Source organism: Panthera tigris, chromosome B3, assembly GCF_018350195.1.
Source record: "Panthera tigris isolate Pti1 chromosome B3, P.tigris_Pti1_mat1.1, whole genome shotgun sequence".
Lineage (NCBI taxonomy): Eukaryota > Metazoa > Chordata > Mammalia > Carnivora > Felidae > Panthera > Panthera tigris.
The window spans coordinates 17,647,921-17,675,086 of NC_056665.1; the positions used below are offsets into that span (position 1 = coordinate 17,647,921).

Here is a 27,166-nt window from a genome sequence, read left to right on the forward strand (position 1 = left end):
GGAGCGGCGCGGAGGAGGGGACAAGACCAGGGCAGGAGGGAACCGGCCGGCAGAGCCCCGTACGCCCAGCAAGATGCTGTCTTGGCGGCTTCACACGGGCCCCGAGAAGGCCGAGCTGCAAGAGCTCAACGCCCGGCTCTACGACTATGTGTGCCGCGTGCGGGAGCTGGAGCGCGAAAACCTGCTCCTGGAGGAGGAGCTGCGCGGCCGTCTCGGGCAGGAGGGCCTGTGGGCCGAGGGGCAGGCCCGCTTCGCCGAGGAGGCGCGCGGCTTGCGACAACAGCTGGACGAGCTGAGCTGGGCCACGACTCTGGCCGAGGGCGAGCGCGACGCGCTGCGGCGCGAGCTGTGGGAGCTGCAGCGGCTGGGCGAGGAGGAGCGCGCCGCCCGCGGCCGCCTGGACGCCGAGCTGGGCGCGCAGCGGCGCGAGCTGCAGGAGGCTTTGGGCGCGCGCGCCGCCCTCGAGGCGCTGCTGGGCCGGCTGCAGGCCGAGCGCCGGGGCCTGGAAGCGGCCCACGAGCGCGACGTGCGGGAGCTGCGCGAGCGCGCCGCCCGCCTGACCATGAGCTACCGCGCCCGCGCCGCCGGCCCCGCCGCGTCCCCGCCGCGCCTGCGGGAGGTGCACGACAGCTACGCGCTGCTGGTGGCCGAGTCGTGGCGGGAGACCGTGCAACTGTACGAGGACGAGGTGCGCGAGCTGGAAGAGGCGCTGCGGCGCGGCCAGGAGAGCCGGCGCGAGGCCGAGGAGGAGACGCGGCAGTGCGCGCAGGAGGCGGAGGCGCTGCGGCGCGAGGCGCTCGAGTTGGAGCAGTTGCGCGCGCTGCTGGAGGAAGAGCTGCTGCGGCTGCGGGAGGCGTACGAGCTGCAGGCGGAGGAGCGGCAGGTCCGTGCGCCGGGACCGCCCCACCCCGGACTCTGTGGGTGGTGAGGGAAGGGGAGCGGCGGGGCTCCCCGGACCCGCTGCGTGCGCCCTGGGCGTGGCGTCGCCGACGGGTGGGGCCGGTCCGGAGGTGCCCGAACGGCCCCGGGAGCTGGGCGCGGAAGGGGGACCTCGGGGGTCCCGGCGTCTCACCAGCCGCAGGAGAGGAGCGCGGTGTGTGGGACAGCCGGCTAGTGCTAAGGTGGCGGGGCCGTCCGTGCCGTCTAGATAGGTTGTCAGTTTCTTTAGCTCTTGAGATGAGAGGGGGCATCCCGACAAAAGACCCAGTCAGCTCCAGGTTCTCTTTCGATTTCCTGTGCTTCGAGCACCTGATTTACACAAAAGTGAGCCAAGAAACCCCTCCCTCTGACTTCCACAAGTGGCCGCAGAGGTGACAGCTCATTCCTTCTCGGATAGGTCTCAGCGCCGGGAGGTTTCTTAGGCACAGTCAAGCCCTTACCGGGCGCCATTCAAAATGACAGCCCCTTAGGGGTAGGGCACCCTTGGGGGAAAACTGAAATTGTTCCTAAAACGGCTTCTATTTTGCCAGAGTGATTTCCCTGGAGGAGGCAGCTGGTTTGGCTCTCTGGGCCACTCGCCCTGTTTGTTCTTGGGAGGGGCAGGAACCTTCATGCAGAAAGGAGCTTAAATCAGAGATGTTTTTCCCACAGCACAAGCGGGCCATCAGATCGCTGGGTAGTGTAAGGGTTGTGGAAACGTGCTGGTCCCTGTGGCAGGATGTTATTACAAGTGCAGGGTAATATAAACAGTTACTATTTCGGAGAGGCAAAGCCCAAACCTCTGACACTGATCGGGTGACACCTGTGACTGATTATTGTGTGTCCATCCAGTCCAGCACCGGGGTTGGCCCTGGTCCTGCCTCGTCTAGGCCAGAATTGAAAATACTCCCAAATCGTATTATCCTTAGTTCTCAGGACGGCAGTTGACAATAACATCCACAGAAATTCAGAACTATTTTAAGGGGATAATTTGGGGTTGAAGATTTGGGTAGAGTGATTTTGTGCCCCCCCTTTTTTTTAAAGTTAAAAGTAAATGAAACATGATGGTTGTGGCATAGCGGACCATGGTGATGTGACAGGTGTCCACAGTCAGCAAATATCTATTGGCTGCTCGCTCCTAGGTCCTCAGCACTGTGGTGGGGTTTCAGTATTCAAAGAGCTGGAGCCTAGATGGGAAATCCTGTAAAGCAATACAGTACTAAATTGTTTGGAATTTATAGTATTTTTAAAAATGTTTGTTTATTTTTGAGAGAGAGAGAGAGCTGGCTGGGGAGGGTCAGAGGGAGAGGGAGACAGAGGATCCAAAACAGGCTCCACGTTGACAGTAGAGAGTCTGAGCTGAGGCTTGAACTCACAAACCATGAGATCATGACCTGATCCTGAGCCGAAGTCAGCCGCTTAACTGACTGAGCCACCCAGACGCCCCTAAATTGCCCGGAACTTAATCTTTTAGGATGTGGGTCTGGTTGAGCCTCCGCCTCATAATTGTCAAAAGCATTCTCCTGGGGTTGTAGGTGGAGCAAAGATAGGGACTGGCTGAAGTGTGTGCTGATTTCCAGAGCTTTCTCTAGACTCCAGAGTGCTTCCCTCTCCAGTGATGACAGCCAGAGATGCTAGTTCCACGGGGCCCCATGCACTGTGTTGCGTGTAAGTTAAAAGTATCTTAGTAGGCTTTCATGGAACTTTTAGCCAAAAGGAAGTGCCAGCCAAACTTCCTGTCCACTGAGCCCCTTTTCAGGGAATCTCTGCTCCCACCTCAAGGGCCCGGGCTGCACTGGCACTTTTAGAAACTGCTTCTTTGAGGTGTATCGTGTGGGCCAAATCCTCACCATTTACTGTAGTCGTAGCTCACTTGGCCCATTCTGGAACATTGAAGCTCTGGTTACAGGGTTCTTTTTTAGTCCAGGACCCTTTTCCCCGTAAATAAATCTTAGTGCAGCCTCAGATAGGAGCAGATAAAAACAGAGCTCTTCTGACTGTGCAGAAGTGGGGACTTGGGATGCACAGTTGGAATCACTGTCCCGCTCTTCCATGCAGAGACCGGGGCCCAGCGAGGATGTGCCTTCCCTGGGGTCACACCTGGCGGGGGCTAGGACCCCACCCTCAATCTGTCCGGGTGATACCTCTCTCGCTGGAATTTACTTCTTTGCCCTAAAAGTAGAGAGCAAGGAATGTCAATGGGGCTTGGATTGTTTTCACTTCCAATGTGTGTAGATTTCATTCCTTCCCTATCCCTATTCCGAATCTTTCCCCTGTTAGCTTAAAGCAGCCAGATTTCAAACTGCATTTCCAAAGATTCAACACCAACCAGTAGAGTATTTTTTTTTTTAAAGTGTAAAGATACCAGGCGTTTGTTAAAGAGTAAGTATCAAGTGATTTAAGCCCAAACCCTTGATATCTTCAGATTCTATAGATGCTCTGGGGACCCTGAAAATGCAATTAAAACCCGATTTAGCTAATATAGTGTAGTACATGTTTCATCACTAAGAGTTAGCCTTTATCAAGTGCTTCTTTTGCGTCAGGTACCACAGGGACCGGGCTTTTCCCACAAATTCACTCTTAGTCCTCACCCCGATCTTATGAGGTGGATACTAAAATCAGCCCCATTTTAGAGATGATGAACTGAGGCACAGATGATGAATTAGGTCCACCTAGTTTGTAAGTGGCTAAGCCAGGGTTCTATTCAGGTGCCAGTATCTGAGCGACTAACCACTAAGCCACATCTTTGTTCCCATCCAAGATAAACATTTAACCGGTATTCTCTAACTCAGGGCTAGCCCAGTGGTGCCCAGTTAATCTGAAACTCCTAAAATCCTTTCTGACCCTTCCAGCTGGCTGTTGTTAGGATACTTTTCCTGTCAAATATGTTTCATTTGGCTTTTGTGTTCCATGTGGTTTAATGGGGCCCCTCCCCTACCCCTCCTGGAGGCAGGAGCTCCTGCTCAGCGCCCAGAGAGTCTTCCTGGCTCTGGGCCTCCTGTGCAGCCCAGGAGAACGAGATGCTAGCCAGGACTCTCTTTCTGGGAAAAGTGGTTTTTCCCCTAAGGCCTACATATTAGGCCTTCTCTCTGTTAGGCCTCTCCGTCAGAGTTGCCAGAGAGAAGTTTGCTGAACTAGACATCCAAGTCCCCAGCATTTTATACTCACTTAAAGCCTGAGTAATACACCCTGTCTCCCAGTTTGCAGGAAGGAGCTCTGGACAAAAACTTAAGACATTTGTGGTTTATGCCAGCCTTACCCTATAAAGACTGAGATTTTTTGCTTGCAAAACTGAGCTCTTCGCCTTTGGGGCTAACTATAAAAGGCTTCCAAGTCCCCAAAACGTGACTGAATGAGACCTTTCTTTTGATTAGAATAGGAATGGGTTAGCCACCCTGCCTGGGCCTGAATTCTGGCTCTACCACTAACTGTGTCTCTGTTTCCCCATTTGTAAAAAAGGGATCATAAAATCCAATTCACTCATTCCTCCGAGGGCTATTGAGCACATAATGTGCCAAGCAAGCTTGGTTCTTAAGTACCAGGGATATAGCAGTGAACAAAACAGAGAAAGTCCCTTGACTTCACAGGTCTTGAGGTGGAAGCTGCTCAGTGTTCAGGAGGCGGGCCTGGCTGGGGCAGAGGAAGCAAGGGGAGCGTGGCCTGTTAGGACTTGGGCTTTTGCCCTGAGCTGCATGAGGAGCCACTGGATGGCTCTGAGCAGAGGGGAGTGGTGGTCTGACTGTGTCTGAGTGGAACTGCTCTGGCTGCTGTATAGAACGTAGACCGTGTGGGGCAAGAGTGGGAGCAGAGCAAACTTTTTAGGAGACTGCAATAATAATCAAGGCCGGAGGCACTGGATGCTTGGACCAGAGGCAGGGGTGGGGTGCTGAGAGGCAGCTGCCCTCCAGAGTTGAAGCAGACAGGGTTTGCGGATGGATTGGATGACAGTGGAAGAGAGGGACAGAAATCCCAGTTGATGCCAGTGCTCGTGGACTGAGTAACTGGAAAAAGGGAGCCCTCTTTGCTAGAGGGGGTTGGGGCAGGTGATTTGGCGGATCTGGGTGGGAGATCAGAGTTCACGCTGGATGCCTCTTAGATACCCACCTGGTATTGTAGCATAAAATTATGCGCCTGGAGTTGAGGGTATTGTCTGGACTAGAGCTATAAACACTTAGGATTCAATTAACGCTTGTTATTATGAATACATGCAGGTTTGGGGTCTAAAACAGGTTATCGTGGTATTTAAATCCCTCCAGCTCTAACACTCAAGATCCTGAGTGACTGTGACATTTGCAAGCTCTTCCTATTTTGTTTGTGTGACTTGCTCAGCAAAGAGCGGCTTTGCTGTGGGTAAGAGAACGATTTCTCTGGACACTGTCAGCAGCACGCTTTCCCTGATGCAGAGCTACATTTCATCATCTGTTGTGATGCCATCCAAAAGTTCCCTAAATAGTAACTAAAAAGGTGACCTCTCTCCCCAGCTTTTATAACGTTAGGCGGATATGCTTTCGCTTGGTTACTTAGGATCAGCGTGCTGTATGTATCTCATACTCCAGTGCGTCTGGCCTGGCCTGGCCTGGCCCACGGTTTGAAAACCTCTGGCAAGGTAGAAACCAGGTCTGAAGCTTTCTTCAACCAGTAGGATCGGTTACAATTTCTGTGGAGACTGTTAGGAGCCAATAATAAGTCTTAACGTTCCTGCTTCCAAAAGTCAAGTAATTTTCCTTTGACAGTTTAGGAAGGGTTGAATCACATGGAAATACAGTGGGAACTATATTTTTTAACTTACACCCAGTTTGATTTTCTTCCTCGTATTTTGTGGGGGTGCAGAACCATTCTAGAGTGCCCTCTGGGGAGAGAGAGAGAATCTTTGGGCATACCTCTTTGGCCTGGCTGGGGGGTCCTGACCTCCTCAGGATGTTTGTGGTTGGAGAATCGAGTGCACGTGATATTTTTTTTCTAAGCAAGTTCACGATAATTGAAGTTCTCTATAAAGAATACATTACTACAGATTCTCAAATTTTGAGATTTAGGTTGAATTTCATGTAGTAGGAAGGAGTAATGGCTGTATGTTTATAGCATATTTTAACTCTAACTTATACCTGGGATTATACTCCCTCTAACATGGGAGAACAGAGGATTTTAACACCAAGACTTAACTCTAGATGAAGGAATATCCTGGCTAAATTCTGGCAACCTTGTCACTTAAATCCAGACTGGCCAATGGTCTGCTTAGGTGAAGGTCTTTATCTACTTACATGCCAGTTTTCCAGGAGATTCACAGAGATCTACTCTGGGATACTTGCTAGTTCTTAAATTTACTTCTTTGCTTTAAAAGCTAAATTGTTTTTTTGTTTTTAATCACCCCTTATATACCAGGAGAATCTAACAATCATTCGCTGAGCTAGAACTCTTTGGGAGGCAGAATTATTTTCCTGAAGATTGTGCATTGTTTAAAATGGTAGATCCAGTGTGAGATCTTAGTTCATTCTTTGGTTTTATTTACATATTAATTGTGGACCTTTAGCATATCACCAGGTGCCTTTGCTGGAGGGATTACATGGGGAATGGAAATAGATCCCCTCTCCTTCTGGTGTTACAGTTTTTGAATTCCACAAAGATAAATATCTAAAAATGTAGCCAGTTTAGTGAGCTGTATTCAGAAATAATGCTGTTTTCCATTACAAACCAGAAGTTAAAGTATATGGACTCATTCCAGTGTTTAAATATGTGCTCAGTTAATTATGCCTCAGAACAACTATAAAATATTATGCAAAAACTACAATTCAGAGTAATGCAAAGCTATAAAATGGCACTGATGGAGCCATTGTATTTATTAACTAAAAGGTATTGTCGATTTAAAATAGCACAACTTGGGGTGCCCGGTGCGGGGGGGAGCTCAGTTGGTTAAGCATCTGACTTCAGCTCAGGTCGTGATCTCACGGTTTGTGAGTTCAAGCCCCGCATCGGGTTCTGTGCTGACAGCTCAGAGCCTGGAGCCTGCTTTGGATTCTGTGTCTCCCTCTTTCTCTCTGCCCCTCCCTTCTTGTGCTCTGTCTCTCAAAAATAAGCATTAAAAAAAAAACCCAACTAAAACCACATCTTGAGGAGGTACTATTATCTTGGTCATTTCCAGTCCAACTCACCAGTTGTGTACTGTGCGACGTAGAGGGAGTGGGCATTTTTCTAGAGGAGGGGGATGCCCAACGTGGCAGACCAAGCCCGTCAGTGTCTCCCAGCCAGGAGGAGAGAAGGATAGATGTAATCACCAGGTGTGAGTGGAACCAGCATAAGGGCTGCGAGGATGATGTGAGCATGTGCAGAGAGAGTGCTTATGACTCTGTGCTACAAGTACAGTCAGAAGATTTATATCCCGTTCTGAATTGACATTTATGCCTAGAAGATATTTCTGTCTCATCAATGTAGCTTTCTCCCCAGATGATTGTAAAGTAGCTTTTCTAGGTGAAACACAGAGCTCTGTCAGTGTACCTGCTTATTGTTGGGGAAATCATGAGTACGGAGAAAATTCTGTTTCACATCTGAGTGACTTCTGTTTTTGATGTTGTAAACCCCCTGCTCTCTGGTCTGGGCTTACTTTCAATAGCATCTTCATAGACTGGTTTGATGTGCTGAGTTTCCTAAGCAGAGATTCTTTAAGAGACTCCTAAGCATTCATTATTATTAGAAAGTAGGAGCAGAGGAGCCAGTGTCCTATCAAAATCGTCCATGTGCAATATAAAACAACTTTCATGTGGGGATGCCTGGGCGGCTCAGTCGGTGAAGCATCTGACTTCAGCTCAGGTCATGATCTCACACCTCGTGAGTTCGAGTCCTGCGTCGGGCTCTGTGCTGACAGCTCAGAACCTGGAGCCTCTTCAGATTCTGCGTCTCCCCCTCTCTCTGCCCCTCCCCTGCTCACTTGCGCATACTCTCCCTCTCTCTCTCAAAAATAAACATTAAAAAAAATTTAAAAAAACTTTAATGTGGAAGAAATACTGTATTTAAAAGTCAAAATATAAAAATGCCCTGACAATGACTGCATCTTTACGAAGCCTAGAAGTGTGTGTGTGTGTGTGTGTGTGTCTTGAACTGTTGGTACCTTCAGTTTGACCAAGCAAAGCTCTAGTCCTGTGATCTAAAAGCCCTTTGTTCTCTTTAGAGAGTGATTACCTGCCTGGAGGATGAGAAGGCGGCCCTCACCTTGGCCATGGCGGACAGGTTGCGGGACTATCAGGAGCTTGTGCAGGTGAAGACTGGCCTCAGCCGGGAGGTGGCAACATATCGGTAAGGATGTTGTGCAAAGAGGTTGCCTTGGCGAAGCTAGAGATCCCCCGTAGCCTCCAGAGTCCATGAGGCTCCGTGATAATCAGAGGGCAAACCCTGGCGTGGCCAGCCCTGGAGTCCAGGGCTAGAGAGGAGGAAGAGCGGGGCCTCACTTAGATCACCAAGCCAATTCCGCCCCCCCCCGCCCCCCCACCGCAGTGATGGGAATGGCAGAATTCATACCCTTGCCCGGCGTCTGCGTGTCCTGGGCCCCAGGGAAGAGTTTTACATGTGTCAGTTCCTTAGATCCTAGGAATTAGCTCCTGCATTTACAGAGGGACATACTTCCCTCAGGGAACTTATGGAGCTAGAATGTAGGGGGTCAGGACTCAGACCCAGAAACTCCCAAGTCCACGTGCCTGTTGCACTGTTCAAATCTCAGGGCTCTGATTCTGCTCCCCACAGCTTTGGCCTTGAGGAACTGCATTTCTGCCAGCAGATGAGCATGCTACTTTAGGCACTTGGCTTTGTTTATGGAGATGTTGACTTGAATCGGGGGTGAGCAACCCAGATTAAAAGGTGTCAAAGCCATCAAAGGGGCTGGATGCTGGGTGGGCAGAGAACATAGCCTGGGGCCCCTGGAACTGCCTGTGGGCCAGCAGAGCAATGCTTCCCTTGGCGTTCCTTTCCCCTCCCGCTCCCCATGGTAAGCAGTCTTTGGTTGGGGTGGTGCCCCATATTTCCTCCAGCTTTCATGCTCAATGAGGACTGGGTACAGAGGGGCCCAGATCTCAGACACTTACAGTGGAAGCACTTTAGGAGACCCTGGATCCCCGCTTGTGCGGATGATAATGGCAACCAACATTATCGAGCAAGCCCTTTGTGGCTGTTCACTGTTCCACAGTCTCCCTCTCTGGGTGGGTAGATATTCCTCACCTCTTTCCCAGGTGCGGGAGAGAGGGGTCTGGGAGCCACCCCCCCACCTCCACCGCTTCACTTCCAGGATATGTCGGAGCATAAATTGATTGCGGGTGTGAACGAGCTCTGGAAAATCTGCCTTGGCAAGTGAGTAGAAGACACGGTCATAAGTGCCATCTTCTGACAACATCACTGCTAACAGATTGGGAGAGTTCAACCTGGAGAGGAAAAGGAGGGGACCAGGGTCCACTCCCTTGATTAGAGACAGAGCCAGGGCAGAGGCAGGCCTAGTTCAGCGCTACCTGTGGGCTGCACAGTCCACAGTCTTCTGATCATGATTTTGCTCTCAGAATATCCAAATGGCCTGGGTAGCTTTGATATATATTAGTAGCCTAATGCAGCCTCGGGCCAGCCTCACTGTCTGTATCGTCTGGAAGGACTCGCCTCAGCCACCCTCTCATCGAGGCCCTTGGTACCATCAGTGAAGAGGGAGCAGGCAGCGGGGCAGCCCCTGGCCTGGGCCCAAGGCAGCCACTAGGGGGTGAGGTCTGCCTAGGGCCCAGCAGCTGAATGGAAGGGGGGGCAAGCCAGTGGGGGCTTTGCTGCGCCCCTCCCTCTGAAAGCCGTGCTGTGGCTGAGCGCTGCAGAGGCCGTGGTAGTCCAGATGCGGACAGAGGGTGGAGGAGGCGACTGCCAGCCTGTCCCTTCTCAAACTCCATCTCCCACATTGTCCTTGGAGACCCCCTGGGATGAACGATTGCAAAATTAAATTGGTAGGGTGTTCAAACAAATGCTGCATGAGAGAATCTGGGTTTACTAATAAGGAAAACTTCAAAACGGGCTTTATTCAGGGGGAAGGAAGCATTAATCAGGATTTTCTTCACTTACAAGTGACAGAAGGCCTTCTCAGACTGGCTCAAGCCAAGAGCAGTGTTTATTACTCGCTTAACTGAAGAAGTGCCTAGTTTCAGGCACAGTAGGTCCGAGTGCCCTGGTGAGGTTTGATGGTGACTGTCCCTGCCACTTGCTCTGGTCTCTTCCTTCTTGGCTCTGCCCACGCTGCGGCAGGATGGGCCCCAGGCAGTGCCAGGCTTTGACCTGGAGGTCGGAGGAAGGGGCTCTTTCACATCCATCCCACCAGAACTCCTGGGCCCAGCTCTCTGGCTCTCTTGGGCCACGTGTTTGTCCCTGGTCAGGGGGACAAAGTGCTCCGGGGCTTGGAACAAGGGGTCACCCTCCCTTGAGTCCCACGGATTGAGATAGCGAGGAGGTACCCTGAACTTGCACTGACCTGGAGCAGATGTGGGTTGTCCCAGCAGTGTGACGGTCGGCAGGGGCCCAGTGTACTGTTTCTGTCTGTTGCTGGCATTTCTCTAACCCATTTAAGGGTTGACTTGGCTACCCCGTAGGAATTTAGGTGGCAACAGGACATACGGAAAGCAGGTGGTTGATTTCACTGTGTGTCTCTTTGAAGTCCAAGTTTGCACGGGGAAAATGATGAGCCTGGGCCTGGCCTTGCCTGGTTGCAGATACACCACTGGTGAGAACTGCTTGCAGGCCTCCCTGCTTCCCAGGGCTCAAGATTTAGTCTGGGAGGCGCCCACAGATCTAAAAGACATACAGGCAGTTGAATATAATCCCTTTCTTTGTATGAGCCAAAATTCTAGCATTATTATAGCTGTTGGGTGTCCTGCAGAAAAACCCTTGTCATATGTGACTCTTGTAGGATTTTACCTCGCTGCCCAAATTCTAGGCCAGGTATCAGACTTCACATTTGCGTTAGTGCCCTTTTGTTCTTCTGACCCTTTCACAAGTGCCTGTTTGATCTTTGTAAGTCTTGACCCACTGTCTTTGAGGAAGTTGACCCTCCTTCCACACCCTGCCCCACTGAGTGCAGCAGAGACTGTCAGCCTCTTGGGGACCAGGGCCTAGGGCCCCCTGCAGTGTGACTTCTTACCAGCCCTGTCTGGAGGGGCCGAGGGTGGCTGACAGTGTGGCTGGCATTGCTTTCCTCTCATGACTGAGATCATATACATTTGCCCCAGGTGTTCCGTGCAGTGCCCAGAGTTGATAGCCACCATTCTGACTAAGCATCTCATATGGAAGAGAAGGGGTTGTGGCTCCTTAAAGTCAGCAGCACATCCCAGTACAGCTGGAATTTGTCAGCTGTGCGGAGGCCGGCTCTCAAGTGTCACCAACACTTCTGAACCCAGATATCTGGCCCTTCACTGCGAAAAAGAATTACTAATAACAAAATTGCGTAATTTATAATTAAATGTAGACTTAGAGTTTATAAACAAAGATACAGATTTAATAAGGTAATAAAATTAGAACAAAGCAAACCCAGGAGTCTAAGGCTGGAGGATTTCAGCAAGCCTAGTGGGCCAGTTGGTGGCCAGGGAAGGTAGTGGTGTCTCACCTGGTGGGTGAGTGTGAGAATGAGCCCTCTCCTCCTGTGGGGCTGGCCGATGCTAAGACCAGGGCAAGCACCGGAGAAGGTGGGCTGGCACGGGGACCCGTGCTCACTCTCCTCTACCTGTCACCAGTGAGGTTGTCTGGGGCTGGAGGTGCTTGCCTGCCAGATCCGTGATTGTGAGTGTGTTTGTTACACTGGCAGCTGAGCGGCTGGAGGAGAGATGCTCAAACGGGACAGGGTGTGGTTCTTAGCTCCATCTGTACTTGGGGGTCATCTGGAGACCCTGATGAAGCTTCGGCCCCTGGGCCCAGTCCTAGATATTCCAGTTAACCTGGCCCAGGATGGGCCCAGGTCTGGTGGTTTTACAGCTCCGAGGAGGACCGTCAGGTGCAGCTGGGGTAGAGAAGCATGGGTGCAGACCAACAGGGTTGGCATCATCTCAAGCCTGTGGGAAATGCAGAATCTCCGGCCCATTCCAGACCTCCTGGTCCAGGTCAGCGTCATGACGAGATCCCAGGTGATTCGTGTGCACATTACTGCTTGCAGAGCAGCCTGGGGACATCCTGAAAGCATTAAGCCTGTCTCACAGTAGCCTAGAGATGAGGCAAATGAAGGGCAGGCTTACTGGTTGCCAGGTGCTATGGGGGCATCATGGATGAGGCACGCAGCCACGGGGTTCCAGGAAGATCGTGTGGGAAGGGCTTCCGGGCAGAAGGGCCAGCCTGGGCGAGGATCTGAGGATGGAGCTAGAGTGGCATCTGTGGCAGTGCTGGGAATTTGGGCAGCTTGGTTTTGGGGGCCTGGCATGGAGGGCTGTGTGTGTGATGGATGGGCAAGAGCCACCCCTGTGAGGCCATGTTTTGTGGGTGGGGTCTGCCTTCTGGCTGCTCCAGAGATGCTGGCAGGCAGGGCGCTGTGCCTGCTCAGACGGGCCACAGACATATAGCCAGTGGCTTGGTGCTGAGGGTCACGTGCGGTGGATGAGGCTGCGTGGATGTAGGTCGCCTCCTGCACTGTGTAGGAAACAAGAAACGCCCTACAAGACGCACAACTGCGAGGCATCTGGAGATCAGAAGGGAGTTCTGAGAATCAGGGAGGGCTTCAGGAGGGAGGTGAGACTGATCTGGATCTTGAAGGATGGTGGAGATTCGATCAGACATGTAAGGAGAGAGGGGAGGCAGGAAGTGGGGGGTGGCATGTGGGGAGGGACCAGTCCCCTTAGGTGAAAAGCCAAACAAGGTGATAAAAGAGCACGCGTGCCAAGAAAACACTGTAGACCGTTTACTGCCAGCTAACAGGGTCAGATAAAGATGGTTCAGAGGAGGGACAGAGAGCTGCCAGCCGAGGTTGGCAGGAGAGATTTTCAAGAGATGTGAGATTTGAGCTGGCCTTGAAGGGCTGGGAAAGTCGGCAGTAGGAAGTGGGCTGACAGGAAGGACTCCGAAGGAGCTCCAGGTGGAAGAGTCTGATCAGAAAACAGGTGGAGGAAGGAGAATGCAAGGTGAGTGAGCAGAGGCCTGGGAAGAGGGCAGATGGAGGGGCCCCGACTGGAGGCCACTGAGGTGGAATCTGCACAAGCAGGGGGCAGGGAGGTGGCCGCTGGCAGCTAAAGGGCAGGACGGCTGAGTGCCGAGGTTGCGGGGGGTGGGGGGATGTGTGGTGATGTGGGTGCTGGGAGGCCTCAGGAGGTCTCTGGTCACTGGCGATTCAGGTAGAGAGGACCTGACATGGGTGGCCGAGGGAGCCTCTGCGTAGGCTGACCAAGGCGCCGGAGCCTGGCTGGGGGGAGCCCAGGAGCGTGGGAGAAGGGCGCCGCTCATTACGTGCTCTTGCAGACGAGACCTTGGCAGCGAGCCTTGTCTGTGAAGCAGCTGCTTGTTCAGGCTCCGTGAAAACCAGGGGCCAGTGATGCTGTCCAGAGCCCATGGCACCCCACACCCCCCCGCACTGCTGACACGAAGACCTGGTCCCAAAACTTCAGATTGAGAGCTTGCATAAATGCAGCTAGAAAATAGTCTCCTTGCCCTGCCCCCCCTCCCCCCGACACACAAAAAGAGAACAGAACCCAGTCATCAGGAATAAGCGATTAGAAAATAGAATGAAAAAAAAAAAAAAACACTTAGGGGTGAAACAAAAAAAAATGCAAAAACACCCAGGAATAAACGGAGTCCAGAAACCACAAAACTGCAGGCTATGAAAATCGTGTACGTAAGAGTCCCGTCCTGGCTTTCTAATCTGCGGGGTCAGGTGATGCTTTCTCCCTCAAAATATAAAACGATGCTTTGTGTTTTAGGTTTTGGGGGTGAAATGTATAACAGTTGTTCTAAATGTCGCTTGGAGAAATGGAAAGCAGGGCCAGACGATTTTTCAAAAGAAAAATACTGAAGGGAGTCTTGCTTTACATATGAACATGTAATGCAAAGATTTGCTGCCTGCGATCTGTCAGGCAAAGTCCTTTTTAAAAGGTTAGGTTGGAAACAACAACGTCAAAGTCAAAACATGTTCTTTGTATGTCTGCACAGCGGGGACGTGCGAGCTTCCTGTTTCCTCTTTGTAATGGCAGCAGAGACAGCGTGTTTCAAATGGGGGAAATAAATATTCAGTCTCTGGGTTTGGACCGCTAATAAAGCAATACAGATAATTCCTGCCATTGGCAAGTTCATCGTCGTAATGATATTTTTGGTTGCTGTATTATTTTTTTAGGATTACCTATCCCTTTGCGTGCTCCAGTTCAAAGGAAAAACAGTCCTTTGGAATTTCTCAAGCTCTTGGAGGAATACATTTAGTTTTTCTAAATTAAATCCTACTCTTTTGAAAACTTATAACCACGTGTCATAAAACTCAACCACGTGGCTGAGACTTAGCCAGTTATTAGGTGAGATCTTTGAAGTTCATGATGTCTTGTAGTTTCGGGAGAGGAGACAGGATGGACCCTTATGTTTGGTTGCTAGCCTTCCCCACGTCACTGAAGAAACGGGTTACCCTTCATTAACCAGGATCGTAGGTTATCCAGAAACTCTTCCCCTCTTGGGCTGCTTCAGTTAACTGAAAATTAGCTGTCTTCTCAGGTCAGTAGAAGATGATGACGATTGTGAACATTTACTGAGCACCTGTTCTGTGACCGCCGTTGTTGTGAGAATTTTCCAGTTTACCGGCACCACACACTGGTGAATGCTGCCTGTTTCTGAAATGGGGAAAGTGAGTCACAGAGGGTTTGAGTAGCTTGCCCAAGGTCACAGAATGAGGAAGTGGCAGGCCCAGGATTTGAATCCACACAGCCCGACTCTGGAAGTTTCTCCATCAACCACTCCCTATGCTTCCTTCCTTTCTCTGTTTTATTAGTAATCTTGGCCCCTCTGTCGATCATTTGATTTTTTTTTTTCTAGTCTCGAGAACAGATGGATGGACCTTTGATACGTGATTTAGCACTGAGCACAGAGGGAATGACCAGAAGCAGCATGGCCCTAGTGTGACCTTCCACAAAACACCTGTAGTGTGGGAGTGTGGGGCGGAGCCTTGCCACTGCGGATGGTCATGTTGTCCTCTGTCTCCGCCTCCCTCTCCTGCACCCAGCCCTGAGTCCAGTCAGCGTGGCAGGCAGCCCCCTACCCTCTCTGGATCTTAGAGGCCAGGGAGGCAGTTCTGAGGCTCCTTCCCCGGCTCTGTCCCCTTTGCCTCCCCTCACCGCCCCCCCCCCCACACTTAGCCAGGAAGCACTTTGTGAACCATCCCACTAGGCTCCACTGGCATCACTTCTGGAAACATCTTCCAGCTGTCCCTCTTCCCTCACTCTTGTCCGCACTTATTGCGGACAGAGGCGTGCCTTGTGCCCCCAGTGAGGAATCATAGCGGATGTGCCCTGTAATTGCATTAGGATAATCTATCCCGGCCAGAGAGCCCCCACCGTGGGCCTGGCTCTGATGACCAGTGGGGTCTATTAGGGCCTGGAGCCTGGCCAGAGGCCACATTATAGCTCACTTACGCACTATGGATTTGTCTCGGACTCCTTAATGAGGCCAGGGACTTGGTTTTCCTGCACATGTTTGCTTATTTTCCTGCTCTAACAGGCTGCCAGCCTGCGGGGCTGTATAAAATGTTCACTAATAGCTCGTGATTCAGGGGGTTGGCATTTCTCACAGTCACCACGGCTTGGCGGCCGTTTTCCTCCAATGCTCTCGAAATAACCAGAGAACGCTCTACCCTTTTCTTAAAGTTGTAGGAGTCTGTTCCCTAAAAATGTTCTTTTTAGAGCTTTTGAGGAAATTTCTGGCGTCTCCTCGGCAGAGTTTGTTTGTGCCTCTGTCCTTTGAGTCCTGTGAGCTGCGTTGGCACAGGGCAGGACTCTGTGTGTGTCAGGAGAGGTGTATGTTAATTAAGGTGTGAATTAAATGACAGTCCCTTAACTGTGCCTGTAAGACTCTGCGCTGGACACTCAGGCGGAGAAGGTGACACATCGCTTTGCCTTCTGGGAGCCAGCCATTGAGAGGACGACTGAGTTCTTCCCCAGAAGAAGCTTCATTGTGGGAGAGCCCTGGAGGCGCGTTTTGATGGAAGTCACCAGAAGATGTTGAATATGCTTTCATTGATACGTTCTGGAGGGTCTGTCTGCAGGATTTGTTCTTTTGAAAATGTGTGTGAAATACTGATGTCTTAGGCGTGGCAGGAAGGTCTAAGCAGCTTGCAGGGATGATGGGCGCCTGGGCTGCATCGACCCTCCCCACTGGTGAGCTGTGTGCCTTTGGACAAGACACTCTGCCCGCACTCCAGTGCTCTTACCTCTGAGCCGGATGCTTATTGTTGGCCCTGTGTGGGGCGGGATGGGGGGTGCTAGGAGGGCTTCATGAGGGTCAGAGCCACGCTCGGTGCCCAGACTTAGCCAGGGCCGGTGACCAGCACGTGACCACACAGACCCCCTCAGGTGACTGGTGCCTGCTCCTCGGTAACCATAGCCTCCCCCTCAGGGTCCTGAACTCAGTCAGAGTTTGGTGACCGCTTGGATTTCCTGAGAGAGGAACAAAAGCATTCTCTTTGAGGGATGGGGGAAGCTATTTCTATCCCCCAGGGGATTTTCTTTATCCCGAACACACCCAGCCCCCTGCCCTGCCTTGTCACTGAGTTCTCTGCTGACCCGGACTCCTCCTGGAACCTAAAACGCTTGGTCATGAGGATGTGGGATTAACGGGTTGGTGTCCCTTTTCCTGGCTTCTGCCCCGAGTGGACGGGCTGGGGCTCTGGACTGGGCCCCTCATCTTCCTGAGTGTGTACCTCAGTCCCTGCTTCGGTGGCAGACCCCCTCCCCTGCCGCGTACACCTTGAGTGGGATCCCATTCGCCCTTGTCTTTGCTTTTTTCCTCTGAAGGGGGAGGGGGGCTCTTCCTTGGCCATCCCCCACCTGCCCACGGGGTTCTCGCACTTACGGGGATCACCACATTTGAATCAGTGGAAATAGAACTTGGCGCTGGTTTGCCTGAACCACTGAGTCCCTGCTCGGATCTGGCATCTCTCCTCCGTTTTTGTGCCCAGCTCTCAGTGGTAATATCAGTATTTCCAAGTGGGACCAGCTTCTGGTTGCCCTTTGCCATATACAGTGTGTTTCTTGGAACTGACATTAGTGACTTCACACATTGCCCTAGCAACCAAGACAACTGTTGTGGCCGCAGCGGCCAGCGTCCTCGGGGTCTCTCTGAGTGACTGTCGTCCCGGTGCTGACCTGTCCCAGCATGCCGGGTGTGTCAGGCCCAGAGCCTGACACCCCGTTCTCCCCCAGGGCTCTGAGTTACAGCTTACTGAAGACACTGCAGTTTTAGACTTCTGGATGAGGTGGAGAGGTGGTCTGCAGCCTGTCCTTTTCCTCCTCTACCTGCCCGCTTCCCATCTCTTGTTTTCCCTTTTCTCTCCAGGATGTCCCCAGGACACCCAGTGTAAAAACCATAAATGCATTCTGGCTGCCTTATTTACAAACCAGTGTCAGTCCTTGCTCTGCTCTTAGTCGACCCCCAACGTGTGACTCCAGAAAGACCCCTGTGGGAGTTATGATTATTCTGGGGCCCTTTAGCCCTGGGGAGATCTGCTGTGCATGGGCCTGTCCCCGCTTCCCAGACAAGCCAGACCCCTGATCCCCACTCCTAGGCCCACATCTCTCTTCTCCTCCTTTTCCTTGTCCTGGGCTTGGAAGGGCTTTCTAGAATGTCTGTAGCCCTCACCCCACATTATGTTCGTTGCTCTATCCAGCCAGGCCCACTGAGGTGGGCTTCGATCCCTGTGGTGCAGTATCTTCAGACACAAGTCCTGTGACACTGGGACACTGTGGTCATGGACCAGATACTACATACTATGGCTTACAGCAGCACTTCTCACTCTTTTACTTCCTGATGAATTTTTTTTTAATTTTTATAGAGCCTTACTAGAAGGAGAAAGTAATCCAGAGATACTGATCTTGACTGAGCGCATCGAAAACGTGCCACAAGGTAAATATAAGAAAAGCTAAATATTTAATTTTAGGGTGTTTTCTATATGAACAGATTGATTCCATGGTTAAATAGTAAGGCATCATTTGTCAGGAAGAATTTGGGATTAGGTATGATTTTTTTTTTTTTTTCAGATAAGTGTCATTCATGCCTCTCTTAAGTACCAGCCAGATTTTATTTGATAGGCTGTGGTTTAAATAGCAATGTAAGTGTGAATGCATGGGACAGTGTTTAGTAAGCTTATTTATTCATCTAGCCAATACTTTGGGGGCGTTTCCTACCCAGTGTGGTGAGTGGGGAGGAGGGGGGTGCTGATGGAGAGGTGGGAGGGGTGAAGGGCGAGGAGACAGTGGACGTGGACTTGTTTGTCATACCCTTCAGAAGGAACACCCTTTACGGACCAAAGACTTACAGGTTGTTTCCCCCCCCCCCCCACTTCTGGATATATATCTTTTTTTATTTTTTATTTATTTTTTTCCCTTTTATTTTTTGATTTTTTTTCAATATGAAATTTATTATCAAATTGATTTCCATACAACACCCAGTGCTCATCCCAACACGTGCCCTCCTCAATACGCATCACCACCCCACCCCCTCCCCCTCCCCCCTCCCCCCCCCCCCATCAACCCTCAGTTTGTTCTCAGTATTTAAGAGTCTCTTATGGTTTGCCTCCTTCCCTCTCTGTAACTTTTTTTTCCCCCTTCCCCTCCCCCCGGTCTTCTGTTAAGTTTCTTAGGATCCACATAGGAGTGAAAACATAGGATATCTGTCTTTCTTTGCCTGTCTTATTTCACTTAGCATAACACTTTCCAGTTCCATCCATGTTGCTACAAAAAGCCATACTTCATTCTTTCTCATTGCCACGTAGTATTCCATTGTGTATATAAACCACAATTTCTTTATCCATTCATCAGTTGATGGACATTTAGGCTCTTTCCATAATTTGGCTATTGTTGAAAGTGCTGCTATAAACACTGGGGTACAAGTGCCCCTATGCATCAGCACTCCTGTATCCCTTGGGGAAATTCCTAGCAGTGCTACTGCTGAGTCATAGGGTAGATCTTACAGTTTTAACACAAGTGTCAGGAGGTATTACTTTGTACGGCAAGTAGTCTGCTCTCTGGAACTCGCTAGCCCATGGGGGCAGAGGTGGGAACGGTTATACCATTTGTATTACTGAGCTGCATTGGCCCGGGCAGCTCAGATTGACATGGGTAGCAGGTGTCACTGGGTGCCCTAAGGTCTGTCTTGATTGAGGCCAAAAGCTACAGAATAAAGGTCATATTTCCTGTAGCTACGGAACCAATGAACAGGTTAGTGTTCACTAGAAAGGCCCTAAGAAACCTGTAGGATAACTTTAAAAAGGAAAAAAGAAAAGCTTAAAAGCCATATAGAATCTTAAAGGGCTTTCTGGCTAAGCAAGGCAGATTAAATTACTTATAGTATGTTAGTATATACCTTATTCAGCAGAGTTTCGGTCTGCATGAGTATTACCATATTCAAAATCATGGCAAATTGGGAATGCATATATTTGGTACATCTGTCAGGAGAATATTTAGTTAACTGCCAGTCTGGATAGATGGCATATTAAAAAAAAAAAACAATAGTTTCCATCTTTATTTTTCAAAAACAGCAGGCAATTCACAGATTTGAAAGGTCACTGATTCAGGACAATAATTTTGGTTTCAGGTGTCTGTGACTGGTAGGAATTGGGTCTTAGACAATATCCAGTAAGTTTACTTACTGATTTTGAGAGTAAGGTTGAAAAAAAGCAAAGATGTTATTCACCAGATTTCAAGGTTTACTTCAGTCACTTAGATTTTTTACTTGAGGCTATTTAAGTCTGAAAGTCCATCACATCACTTAGAAGGGAGAGAGGAGAAAAGGGCTGGGGCCACACTTTGAGAAGAACCACCAGTTGAGGGCCAGGGCTTGCTAATCTTTGACTAGCTGAGTTCTTGGAGCCTAGCGAGAACTCAGCAGGAGGGTTACTGGGGGCCTCTGTTAACTTGTTTCATTCACTGATTGTTTCATCTGGCTTGTTAAAGGATACAGAGACAGTATTTGCAAACTAAATCTATTTTAGCAGTTATGGATTAGGCTAAAAGAAAGTAGCATTAGAATAAAGAGGACCAGTTGTGAACTCTTTTAATAGGCTTTGAGTTTCCAGATAGTGTGTGTCCTGTGTGATATACACGCAGTTAACTGTTCACTGAATAAATGTATGGATGTGTTCTTAGATAGTGAATTTATCAATACTTATGAATACACTTATGTTTCTTTTGTAATATTGTATAGGATAATTCTGGCCACTTGCCCACACTCGGTTGACAGCCTAAAACCAGTCTGTCATCTTCCATATTTCTTGGTGAACCTTAATTAAAGATCAGATGGTTCTTGCAGTTTCCCAGGGATTCATCTTCTGGGGCTTCTCTGTTTTTTTTTTTTTTTATTTTTTTTTTTTTAACGTTTATTTATCCTTGAGACAGAGAGACAGAGCATGAACAGGGGAGGGGCAGAGAGAGAGGGAGACACAGAATCTGAAACAGGCTCCAGGCTCTGAGCTGTCAGCACAGAGCCCGACGCGGGGTTCGAACTCACGGACCGCGAGATTGTGACCTGAGCCGAAGTCGGCCGCTTAACCGACTGAGCCACCCAGGTGCCCCTGGGGCTTCTCTGTTTAAGATCAGTATATTGACCTGAAAGGAGGAATCTTGGAGAAAATGTCCTGGCCTGGTCTTTCTCTTGTACCCTGAGCTCTGTCCTAAAGAGGCCCTTGGCTTTGGCTGATGTGACAGGGAGATCAAGGGTGGAGAGTGGGCTTTGCTAGGCTCAGCCGGATGGGGTGCGGTGGGCACAAGGGGGCGCTCTCAGGGTGGACAGTGCTCTTGACCACATTCTAACCCACCAGCTGCTATGCCTGAGAGCAGGTACCCACCTGGAGTTTGGACATCCCCGAGGGTAAGCACCCTCTGTGGACCATCCGGAGCAAAGCAAGGAGCCCAGGATCAGGACATTAAAACAGACCGTAGTGTTGGTGACTGGTCAGCTTCCTGCTCTGGCTCCCTTTCAAATGGACAGTTTGTAAAGAAAAAAAATAGAAGTATAAAAATAGAAGAAGCCAGGGAGCTTTAGAAAAAGTTAACCTTGTCAATACTTGTTGGCCCAACATGGAAACCAGTGACAAATCAGAGCATATTAAATGGGGGAGAGAGACTGCCAGTTAGCGTGGAGTGATCTCGTACTTTGTAATAATGAAGCTCTCTTCTCCACGGAAATAAGTAAAATAAACTCAGGCTGTCAACAAAGCAGCAGTGCATGTTTCCAAACTATCACGGTACTGTGAAATTTAATCCACAGAGACTAGCACCCAGCTTCTCGAATGCACGTGCCGAGCTGCGCGAGCTCACGTTTGCTGATGTTTGTGAAGGTGGATGATATTTGAAGATCAGCAACGAGAGCAAAGTGTTGTGCTATGGCATGCATAGCGCTACATTTTATTGTAACGGGTTTTTTTTAAACTACCAAAATCAATGATTTGGGGGTGGAAAATAGCTCATTTGTAAATGCCCTTTCTGCCATAATAGTTTGTATTTATGATGATGGGATGGGATTTGACCTGTAGTGATGCCTTTAAGATGAGAGAGGTAATGATGACTGTCGTTTTCTGCAGAGTTCAGAAAAACATCCTATCAGTATGCCAGCACGGTGCTGCAGAGGGAAAATGAACGAAATCTGTTTCCCAGGCGGAAAGCACCTCTGGCCAGCTTCAGCCACAGCCTGGCGCAGCGCTCTCACCTGTCGGCAAAGCCCGGAGCTCGGCCCGCCGTCCCAGGTGCTGCGGGCAGTGGCTTCCTAGGCTCGGGATATTCTTCCCTAACCACTACCCGGTGGGAGAAAACTGACGGCAAAACTGCCAACTCTCAGGAAAAACCTGCCAACAGCCAAGCCAGCGTCAGAACTTTCTCTCCAGTGCCCGGTCTTTTAAGGGATACTGAGGCTCCAGCGAAAACATTCCCCGAAAGACCAAGAACCGCGGGTACAAAGGCCGCCTCTGCTAATGTAGCCAAAGAGCCCACCCTTGCCCAAAAGCCCTATCAGGACAATGTGTCGACAGGTGCTTCCAAAAGCACGTGGTCAAGTGAGAGAACCGTCCTTGTGGAAAAGAAGACGGGGGCTAATGTCACGAGAGAGCAGGAGAGAAACAGGCCAGGTGCCATCCAAACAAAGTGGGAAGAGAAGGTGTTTGATTCCAAAGAGAAGGCTTCAGAGGAGAGGAATCTAAGGTGGGAAGAGCTGACAAAGTTAGATAAAGAAGCAAGAAAAAGAGAAAGCCAGCAAATGAGGGAAAAGGAGAGAGGGAAGGAGTCGGCGAAGGAGAAGAGTGTTCGAGAAAGAGAGGTACCGATCAGTCTAGAAGTCTCCCAGGATAGCACACCAGGGGTGGCCCCGAAAGGTTTGCAGACTCCCCTCCAGGGGGATGCTCGTGACGGTGCAGGCAGAGGCATGGAAAAGAAGGAGGCCAGGTTCAGGCTGGACCGCGGCGACACCACCAGCTCCCCGAAGGGTGACTCCACGACCGAAACCATAGCCGAAAACATCGTGTCCAGTATCCTGAAGCAGTTTACCCAGTCTCCTGATACAGAGACATCTGCTAATTCTTTTCCGGACACGAAGGTCACTTACATGGACAGGAAGGAGCTTCCCGGCGACAGGAAAACAAAGACTGAGATAGTCGTGGAGTCGAAACTGACCGAAGAGGTGGATATTTCAGACGAGGCTGGCCTGGACTATCTTCTGAGCAAGGATGTTAAGGAGGTGGACCTGAAAGGAAAATCGGCTGAGCGGATGATAGGAGACATAATCAACCTTGGTCTGAAAGGAAGAGAGGGGAGGGCAAGGGTGGTCAACGTGGAGATCATTGAGGAGCCCGTGAGCTATGTTGCTGGTGAGAAGGCGGAGGAGTTTTCTACCCCCTTCGAAGTGGAGGAGGTTGATGATGTGTCTCCGGGCTCCAAGGGGCTGGCTGAGGAGCAAGAAGGTTATGGAGAAACAGACATCATGTTCTCAGGTAATCAGCATAAAAAGACCAAGCGGCCCCAAGAGAATGTAACTCACGTCGAAGAAGTAATGGAGGCGGGTGACTCAGAGGGAGAGCAGAGTTATTTTGTGTCGACCCCAGATGAGCACCCTGCGGGGCAGGACAGAGACGAGGGCTCGGTGTATGGGCAGATCCACATTGAAGAAGAGTCCACCATCAGGTACTCTTGGCAAGATGAAATCGTGCCAGGGACTCGGAGAAGAATAAAGACGGATGATGGGCTGGGGGAGAAGGTGGTGAAGCCGTTGGACATCTCAGAACCTTCTGTGGAGGAGGAGGTGGGTTATACTCACTGGAAGGAACAAGCTAGAAGTGGTGAATTTCATGCTGAGCCCACAGTCATTGAGAAGGAGATTAAAATACCACCTGAGTTCCACACGTCCATTAAGGGATCCTTCAAGGAGCCCAGACACCAGCTGGTGGAGGTTATCGGGCAGCTAGAAGAGAGCCTTCCGGAGCGCATGAAGGAAGAGCTGTCTGCTCTCACCAGAGAGGGTCAGGGCGGGCCCGAGAACGTTTCGGTCGACGTAAAGAAAGTCCACACCTCCGGGGGTAGGTCCGTGACCTTGGTTGCCGAAGTCAACCTCTCGAGAACCGTGGATGCCGATCAGTTAGACCTGGAGGAGCTGAGCAAAGACGAAGCCAGTGAAATCGAGAAAACCGTGGAGTCAGTGGTACGAGACAGTTTGGCCAGGCGGCACAGCCCGGCGCCTGGAAGCCCAGACGGGGAGACCGCAGAGGAGCCCCCGGCTGCCGGCTTTCGCTTCAAGCGCTGGGCCACCCAGGAACTGTACCGCCCCGGCGGTGAGGAGGGCGATGCCAGCCGGGCCTCTCAGGGCACGGAGCAGGTCGCTTCCCCGGGTCCGGTGTCAGCCACGGTAGAAGTCACCAGCCCGAGGGGCTTTGCCCAGTCACACGTGGTAGAGGACGTAAGCCGGTCTGTCAGGCGTGTTAAAGTAGACCCCACTGGGATTTGGAGGACTGAGCAAGTCTCACGAGAAGGACCCACTGCACAAGTGGTGGAGGTAAGTGGGGAAGGGGACCTAAGTCCGGCCCTGAGCTCGCCAGGAGCCACCTGGTCTGTGAGGCGCTTCACCCTGAGTCCTGATCAAAGTCAAGTGTTCCAGGAAGTCTTCTTCCAAAGGTCTGTCCCTGCCTTTCGGGAGGCAGGGGGCACAGAAGAGCCTGGCCCGATAGAGCTGTCCACAGATATGGACACAGCGGGGAGGCGCAGTGTGTTTGGCTCCGAACAGTTTCATGCTAAAAGGGAAATTACTTTTCAGGGCCCCATTTCTGGGTCGGGGAAGGTTGGCGATTATTTTCAAACAGAAGAGTCAGTACCCAGACTTCTGTAAAGGACCTTCAGGTGGGCCCCAGAGAGGGGTTTGGGGAGCAGATCCAGTTCAGAGCCCCCCTTCCAGACAGAAGGGCGTTGAGTATCAGGGAAGCTTCCGTGAGCATTGAAGAGTGGTCAGGGGACGGCACATCTGTCAGGCAGGTCACGGTCTGGGCTCAGCAGCATCAGACCACTGGGCACATAGTTCCCCTGCCCCGGGAATTCAGCCACTCAGAAAGCAGTGCCCATGGAGAGGGCTCGGCAGACGTGAGCCAGGCTGCACGTAGTTCCGCTGTGGGTGGGAAGATCCTGATGACCGGAAAGAGCACCTTCCAAAGTGCCAGTTCCCAGTGGCCTCAGGAGGCCAGTGTGGGAGATGCACGAGGGGCAGAGGAGACACCGGGCATGAGCAGAGCCTTTTAGGCACATTTGTCTGGGTCCCGCAGAGACCACAGCCTCTGAACGGGTTGTCTTCCACGAGCCCGTTTCCAAATCGCTTGCACCTGCCGGTTCAGCGGGCTCCCCTGAGCTAGGCGAGTTGGCAGACGGCAGCGGGGTGCTCAGGCACGTGGCACGGGGCCCCAGAGACTCTCCCTTTACCTTTCAGATGGACATGAGTCACGTGGAGGCGAGCCCCCGCTGGATGCAAGACACCACGGTCTTCTTCCCCGCAGGGACGGAAGCGGCGGCTCGTGGTGCCCCTGACCGTGGGGCCTGGAGAGACGGGGGCAGTGGGAATGCCTGGGTGGCCAGCGTGAGCTTTCAGGGCTCTTCCGGGGACGCACACCAGGTCCCCGGGGAAAAGGGCAAGGCGCAGGCTGAGTTTGACAAGACGGTGCAGCTACAGAGGATGGTAGACCAAAGGTCGGTGATTTCGGATGAAAAGAAAGTTGCCCTCCTCTATCTAGACAGTCAGGAGGAGGAGAGTGAGGGCCGCTGGTTTTGATAAGCAAATATTTTGTTTTCAGTGGTGTCTTATCTGGTAACACAGTAACACACAGAGGCCTTTACTTCTTTGAAGGAGGGAGGCTCAGTCTTTACGAAGACCTCCCCACTTTTCTTACTTTCTCCAAAGAGCGCTCCAGGCGATGTCACTTTACTTTATAATCTGTAAAGGTGTCAAATGAATTCATGCCTTCGAAGGCATTTGAATTTTATTTTTGAGTTGGAACTTTGACACAAATATTTTTTTTATCTTTTTAGTCTTAAAAGTTCCTTTTTCTGGAGTTTTCTCTCCACTGCTTGAGACAGTTTCGACCAATTTTGCTCCTGGTCACGGAAATGCCTCACATCTGTTTGAAGTTATAATCAACTCTCTATAGGGAAAATGCCTAAACGGTAACAATATAGTAAGATGCCTATATGATAACAAGATTAAAGTAATATATTTAAGAGTAAATTTTATTTGCATGTGCTAATATGAAATAATCAACTAACATTTAAAAGGAAAAATGTGTACATTTGTCACTTTTCCAAGTCTTTTCAAAAAGAAATCCTAGGAAAGAAGCAGATTGCTTCCATAAAAGATAAAAGTGAAAAAAAAAAAAACCTAAATGGTTCTAAATTTAGGAAAAAGTTAAGTTCACTTTGAGACTTGAATGAATTGCTTTCTATGTGCAGAACTCCAAAAAATATATAGTATTTTTGTTTATGGAGAGGATAGCTTCAGCCCATTTGATATTCCAAGTCCACACGCTTGCTATGTTCGTGTAAATTCTTAGAAGCCCACCCTGGGCTTATGTGTAGGGAAAGTGACTGTTGGGAATGCGTTATTGTATTTCCTTTCTCACAGCACTGGGTTGTTAAGTAGCATACAGTCTAAGTATTCTTGTTTGTTACAACCTAAGTTCTGGAGTAGCCAGCTCCCGCCAGAGTGTTAAGCTTCTCCATACCTTAACCCTTAGCCCTGTCTACACATTTAATTTTACTGGCGGGAGGCAGACCCTGAAGACAGTAAAGAGAATGCTGATGATGCTCAAGCTAGAGCCTGGCTTGCCAGATGATCCTGTGCCGTGACATTGGAAGCACAGGGTGGACTGTGCCTCCCAGAGAAGGCCTTGCAACGCACCGCTAAAGGGACCGAAGTCTGGGTGATGCAAAATGACAACCAACCTCGAGGACGTTTTTGCATTTTCTTTTTTTTTTTTTAACGTTTATTTATTTTTGAGACAGAGAGAGACAGAGCATGAACAGGGGAGGGGCAGAGAGAGAGGGAGACACAGAATCTGAAACAGGCTCCAGGCTCTGAGCGGTCAGCACAGAGCCCGACGTGGGGCTCGAACTCACAGACCGTGAGATCATGACCTGAGCCGAAGTCGGACACTTAACCGACCAAGCCACCCAGGCGCCCCCGTTTTTGCATTTTCAACAGAAATCATTACAGCTGGGGTGTTTTGCCCAGGGAAGAGAATACTAATGTTACATAGGATAAGATGTTTTGTGGGAGGGACTGGGTGCCTCTCCTGCTGCCCAGCACCCAGGAGGGGCCGTGGAGGAAGGCAAAGGCCCTACCCTCGCGGGCCACGGGATGCTGACGTGCAGGTACACACCGTGAAGTTGAAGGTACTAGAAAGAGTGAGTGTGCTTTACTGGGTTTGTTTTATTTTACATAAGGGTATTGCTTTTAAGGCTTCGTCTTTAAAGGTAGCAGCACACAGAAATTACCTCTCCAGCAGCACAGTATTATTTTAATCCAAACTAGTTGCTTGCACATAACATTGTTTAAACTGTATTTCCGGTAACAATCC

The 27,166-nt window shown here is 50.5% G+C and overlaps 1 protein-coding gene across 1 annotated transcript; it reads left to right on the plus strand.

Annotated features, from left to right (window-relative positions):
* Positions 1 to 26,605, plus strand: SYNM (synemin). Its single transcript, XM_042988149.1, is given in 6 exon segments — positions 1 to 883; positions 8,078 to 8,202; positions 17,912 to 17,982; positions 21,656 to 24,418; positions 24,421 to 24,836; positions 24,838 to 26,605. Coding segments are annotated over 6 exon segments (4,713 nt in total). The 5' UTR covers positions 1 to 73; the 3' UTR covers positions 25,366 to 26,605.
* The last annotated feature ends 561 nt before the right edge of the window (positions 26,606 to 27,166 follow it).